This window comes from Fulmarus glacialis, unplaced genomic scaffold (assembly GCF_000690835.1).
Source record: "Fulmarus glacialis isolate BGI_N327 unplaced genomic scaffold, ASM69083v1 scaffold7325, whole genome shotgun sequence".
In the NCBI taxonomy this organism is placed as follows: Eukaryota; Metazoa; Chordata; class Aves; order Procellariiformes; family Procellariidae; genus Fulmarus; species Fulmarus glacialis.
Window position 1 is genome coordinate 1 of NW_009211070.1, and position 6,508 is coordinate 6,508.

At 38.5% G+C, this 6,508-nt stretch overlaps 1 protein-coding gene across 1 annotated transcript; it reads left to right on the forward strand.

Annotated features, from left to right (window-relative positions):
• The first annotated feature begins 2,018 nt into the window (after window positions 1-2,018).
• Window positions 2,019-5,941, forward strand: ACOT13 (acyl-CoA thioesterase 13). Its single transcript, XM_009577383.1, has 3 exons — window positions 2,019-2,028; window positions 2,909-3,149; window positions 5,386-5,941. Exons 1-3 carry the CDS (start codon window positions 2,019-2,021, stop codon window positions 5,540-5,542), a joined length of 408 nt encoding a protein of 135 aa, XP_009575678.1. The 3' UTR covers window positions 5,543-5,941.
• The last annotated feature ends 567 nt before the right edge of the window (window positions 5,942-6,508 follow it).

Consider the following 6,508-nt stretch of genomic DNA (forward strand, 5'->3'; position numbering starts at 1 on the left):
GGCGGGCAGCGGCATGGCAAACGGTGCCCCCGGGCCAGGCCGCCGGAGCCGGAGAAGGCCGAGGCCTGCGGTGGGTTAGCTGAACCCCGACCGCGGTGGCATGGCTGCGGGCACTTCAGGAGCCCGGGGGTGCAGGCCTGCCGTTGTTTTCCCTGGATTGAGGATTTCCCAACAGGGGTGTGTGGCCGTGATGGTAAGGCATGGTAGAAAACATAATTGTTATTCAATAACTCTTTTTAAATACTAGAGCGGCCTTCCAGTACCTCTCTGAAGACGAGGATTGTGCTGAATAATCTTCCATGAGTTAGTAACTGTATTCTTGCTTTGTAGTACCTGTGACTACGCTAACTTTCAGGACTGTGAAATTATGAAATAAATTATTACTCTTCTCTGTTTAAAAAATGTAACTCATTATAACATCTCACACCTCACCTTGAAGTCAGACTGAAAGCACAAGCACCTCAGTGGTCTGTGAGTTTCTACACAAGGCCTAGTATAAAGAAATGTATTTGACTGGTATGGCTCTAATGTATCAAAAAAGTTGAAATGGCATTACTATGTTGTCTTAAATGTTGTAGTGTGCAGTAGTGTAGCTGATGTATTCCTGAGCTCCTGTGTAGGGTGGTCCTGTGAAGCACTTTCAGTGTTCTCATTAAGTTTTGCAATGCTAGAAATTCTGCATTTGATTTCTATTTATTTGTGTAACCGTGACATGGAGAGAAGCAGTAAATACATTTAAGACGACCAACCATTTAAAAATGTATGTGTTTTGCATTGTAGAGGAGCAAGCGGTGCTTTCATTGACAGCTCCATGATCTAATACATTTAATAGAAAGTAACTGTTTGTAAAACAACTCATTATCTTGTTTCCCCAAGACATTTTGGTCTTGTATGTAAAAAGTGTAAAGCTTTAAGTTTATGAAGTCCATTTATAAAGAGTCCAGTTAGTTCTTAGTCACCTCTTTACTGTGATAACTTTCCTTTACCTTAAAATCCTACTAAATGGAGAACAAATGCAGTATTTCAGCTCATAAAGGTAACAGGCTGGAAGTGAGCCTTGGGAGACAGGCTTCTCACCTTGCTCTGGAATACTTTTTCTGCAATCTTCTTCTAGAAATATGATGCTATGAACATAATCATAATAACAATAAAAGTACAATTTTGTTTGAATTTAAAGTTACCTGCTGTTTTTCTGGGAGATACCTGAAGCCTTTCTTACTGTAATTAAATACGACTCAAGATTTTTCCTGTCCTGGAGAAGACACATTTTAGTCTGAAACTTTTCAGCTGCAGCATCAGACTTAGTTTCTGGTTTAATTCGAATGTGGTATCTACATGGGGCTTAACGACTGTGGGGTTTAAAGTCCTTTCTCCAAAGTAGTGGCTGGAAGCCAAAGCAGCATACTGCTCACCGAGACAGATGCGTGGGAGGACAGGCACAGAAGGTCTGGAGAAGAGAAGTACAAACCAGCAGCTCTGGCTGTGTAAGTCCTGGAAGTGTTCAAATACTGAACTATTTTCGTCAAGGAGAGCAGGCAGCTAGTGCCAGATCAGAGCAATGACAAATGAAACCAGATGCTTTCCTTGCCTCGCTGATGGATTGGAGCACTCCCTGACGGTAGTGGAAGCCATCTGCTCCCCGTGTCAAGCGTCAGTAAAGTCCTCATTAGAAATTCTGTCAGAAACTTAGGCCTCCAGTCAGCACAGCATGCTTAGCTTAGGACTTGGAATTTTCATTGATAAAGGTGCTCTTTCTGTATTAGGACACTGCCTTAGTGATTTCCCCTCTGCTTAATTCCAGCTTTTTCCATTCGTAGATGGACTGTGTACTACATCATCATTTATCTTAATATCATTTCTCTGCAAAATTTGGATAAACTTTGGCCTATCAGAAAGGGACATTGGCTGAAACTGAGCTCTTACACTGCATTATAAATAAGGAATAGTGAAACTGGAGACATTTCAATCTTAATTCCTTTTAAGATTAAAAAGATTTAAGTCAACTCACCTGATACGGTATGGAAACACGTAAGTTGTAAAAAAAATTAGAAAATTAGTAAGAATTATAATAAGTATTATGCCCACATTTCACTTGTGACAGTCTAAAGGTACTTCAGAATCTTAGCTGTAGGTGTAAATATATATGCTGAACTTACTCCAATTTTGCATCTGCTTTCAGATTTTGAATATATTTCAGATTTTGAATATAGTGCTACGAACTGAAGAAACTTGAAAAAAAGATTTTAAAGTACTGAATTGCAGTAACTTCTTGGTCTCAAAAATCAAGTATCTTGTGTTGATTACAGGGGGAAGCATGGTACCATAGATGTACTGTAATTTTTCTCTTTAATACCTATGGGCTGGAATAAAAGTTATATGCCAGTCATGATGCTGTAATACAGTGTGATACAGCCTTGAATACTTGTACCCAGGAGTATGAATTTCAGTTCAGGGAGGCCAATCTGATTAGCATTTCCAGTGCTCATTTCAAAATACTGATTTTTACTGAGGTTGCTCTAGTATAATAATTAATGAATTACTGTCAGTCTCATTTCCATTTTGTGAGCTAACAAATACCCCTTCACAACTATGGTACACACAGTCAGAGCAGTTTTGTTTTCCCTCTAATCTGGCTTTTCAGTCATAGATTAAAGCAAAAGGAAAATTGAAGAACAACATTGTCTTCTAAGCAATTCCTGAGAGCATAGCAAGTATAGAAGTTTTGTTAAGCTGTCAGTTTAAATATTTACCTGCACTGGAAATACAATTTTTTCTAAGGCAACAATCTTCTGCTCAAAATTTATGGAAATACCTAATGTGACAGTTGAATTACTGTATTTTCCATCTTTTAATTTGTCTCAGGAGTCCAGAATTAAAAAAGATTTACTTTCAGTTTGATTCTGGGCAGTACTGGTTGTTGGTACTGTTGTAAGCAGGCTTTTTATTCCTTTTTTGGTTATACAGGTGAAACTTCTTTCTGCAACTCCTGGGAAAATTGTTTGTGAAATGAAAGTAGAGGAGGAGCATACGAACAGAGGTGGCACGTTACATGGAGGTTTGACAGCCACACTTGTGGATGTGGTGTCAACAGCAGCGTTGCTGTACACAGAAAGAGCACTGCCTGGGGTCAGTGTGGACATGAACATCACGTAGGTATCATCCACTATGTTTACCAGAACATACTGACTTTTCTTCCCCTAACACGGTATTGACTCCATTGTATGTCATTTCTATGCTGTAGTACTTTAAAAAGCTGTTTTCTTTGGTTTGAGAAGTCTTGTTTTGATAAATTAAGGGGGGATTGTATTTGGGGATATTGCCATTTGGTTGCAAAATTCGAGTTGGACTTCCTTAAGCTTTTATTTGTTACATGCGTTTAAGAGATGGTACCTGTTCATTCATAGAATGTCAAGGGATGTTGATAACGTGGTAAATTTTAGTCTTATGAAATTGGCTCAACTTCTGTCTTTGCTTGTGAAAGTATGTTAGAGTGTGTCCTCAAACACCAAAATCTAGGGTAAGCAGTTTTCTATAAACCCTTTTTTAGCATTAGTCCATAAAATGTTAAAACAGGAAAAATACTAAAACAGGAAACTGTTTAACTCTGTTGTATGCTCACATAGAGGGTGAATTACAGATTGAATCAGAATTTCTCGCTGGAGGAAGATTCCTTTGCTCTAGGTCACCTAAAGGTAGTTTTATATTGAGAATAGTTCTTCCTGTAATGCAAATTTAAAGCACACTGTCTTTTTAAAAAAAAAAAAAAAAAAAAAAGTTGTTCTAAAACCTCCTTTGATCATGCTATTATAGCTTGTCGGCTTTGCTTCATTACTTTTAATGAAGAGATTATGACTGATTGGAACTAAAGTAATCCTACTTGGAATAACTAACACAGAGCATTAAAAATCTTGGAAAAGTAACCCCTCATCAAAACTGTCTTTAAAAAAAAAAAGCTTTAAAAGTGTGTGGGGAGTGATCTGTATCTTTACCAGGTTCCCTCCTTTCCCCCCCAGCACCCTCTAATTTCTCCACTGGGTGGGTGGGACTGGAGCATCTATTTAAGCTTTATACTGCCACTGTGATGACCAGGAAATTATTGGAAATGAAAACCTCAAATTCCTCTGCGATTATGTTTTTCTCCCTACAGTAGTATAACAAGAGGCCAACATCTGAATTATTTACACTATCAAGTATGCCTACCCAATTACATTAGGGCTAAAATCTTAAGAAAGTGCTCTCTCTGGAGGTGATCCAAAATGATTGAGTAGAATAACCTTCAGGAAATATTATCTGAAGCAATATTAATAGCTTTGTTTAACCCAGACTACTGCTTTCATTGAACAAGTGATATTGGATATCGAATATTGCTATAATACAACTTTCTCCTTTTTGGGAAGGAGCTTTTTAAAGGGTTGTCACGAGGAAGCTATTTCAGTAATGGAAAGAACAGAGAGAAAGAGAGAAACTTTTTTTTTTTTTTTTTAATCACAAGAGGATCAGCAGCAGCCTCTGAGAATGAACCAAGACTGAAACCCTGCCCCTGTCAACTAATGGGGCTTGTGCTACATCAGTATTAGGCGTGACTGACATACTTTTGACATGGTGTCATGTATGAAAATGGACTGGTTGATGAAATTTCTCTCAATAAGATTTATATCCAGCAATTATACATTCTCCTCTAACTCTAACATTTGAATATTGTTCCCTTACCTCAGATCATGGTTGCATCATATTCCTCCTAATTCTCTCCAGGTGTTTTGTGGGGGAATTTATTCCTATTCCCTGCAGAGTGTGTTTGAAAAGCACACCCTCCTACTCATGTAAATAAAACCAGAGAGTTATCTAATGAACGGAAACAGCGTTAAACCTGGGAAATTTGAAGGCCTCCCAGATTTCCGTGACTTTTCTCTGGCCAGGATATGGGAAGCAATTAACCTATGCTTAGGTTCCATACAGAAATGACCTTCTGGAGCCTTTGTTACAGAGGCATTTTGCAGCTGAACCAGCCAGACTGGTTTAGAAAGGCTGTAGGGAGTCAGCAGTGCCTGGAATAGGACTTGGAGCTGAACTTTTAACTGAGGTCTTTGATACCTAACTGTTTCTGTTCCAAAATGACTTTTGATTCTGACTTTTCCTCAGAATCAAGCCAATGGGTTTCTTTCTATCCTCCATTTTCTCAGAGAACTCTTATACTGAATTACCACTGCAGTACTTAGAGGAACTCAAGGACTTTAAGAAGTGGGGATTTGCAAGCAGGCAGTTCAAGAGACATGTCTTTATTACTCACTTTTGCTAATTCCCTTCATGATAATCTAAAATGCAGGAATATCCTTGGATTTGTGCTCTGTACAGCCTCTTACCTGTTCATTTTGTTCTTCATTGAAGATACACGTCTGCTGCTAAGATTGGAGAAGAGATACTGATTACAGCTCAGATTTTGAAGCAAGGAAGAAATCTTGCATTTGCCAGCGTGGATTTAACAAATAAGGAGACAGGAAAGTTAATTGCACAAGGTAGACATACAAAGTATCTAGGAAATTAATATAAGAAAGTAATTTAAAAAATAATAATGTGGGCTTAAGAATCCCATATAGAATTATTTTCTCGTTTTGCAATAAGACGTCATCTGCACAAAGTTGTGATAGTCCATATACACTGAATTTGTCTCACTCCCATAATAAACAAACAAATTTCTTAATTACCACCAGAATTGCTACAAGCCTAAAATTAGTGCCTATTTTGGGATGAACAACAGAGTGTGATAGCATGGGGATGCATCTGGCTTTTTTTGGTCGAGACAGCAGAAGGGAAGAGCCTTTGGACCAGCCATATGGTTTACCAGCATGACAGTGTTTTAAGAGATCTCTGTTCTCTTTGCCTGTGGTGTCGTCGTGTGACAAAGCAACCGTGTCTTCAGGCCCGTCACAATCACATTCAAACAACACTACATATGCTTACAAACTAAACTACTTGGTCTGTAAGATGGTAGTACAGAGTTCCTATAACACGGTATGAAACTGGTTTGTAAGGCAGGCTAATACAAAATGTAATTTACTGATGCTGTTAACAAATTCAAAAGTATTCAATAAAGCTTTCTGAAACTACCTTTTTAAAGCTTATTTAATAGTTTTGTAATCTCTTTGCACTGAGTAAAAGCTTGCCAGCATGGAGTGGTTGAGAGGGTCTGTTGGAACCCTTGTACACAAATTCACCTAAGATTTCATCATCATCTCCCTGTGATTCCTGAATGTGAAAATGCAGTTACATCATCAGGGCTTTTCACTTGTACCTACCTGAAGTTCTGGCTGTATTTGTTTAAAAATCATCAGCTGAGAGTTAGAGATGTATCTAAATAAATTTGGTGAGCCTTTCATCAGGCTAAGGCTGTAGATTGTCTGACTTGGGTTGAATGTGGTAGAGTTAAGCTGCAGTTCATCAGCTGGAGACTTGTCTCCTCATGCACTGTTGTGGACAGGTTTAACTGCTTTCGTCAAACTGATGACAAACA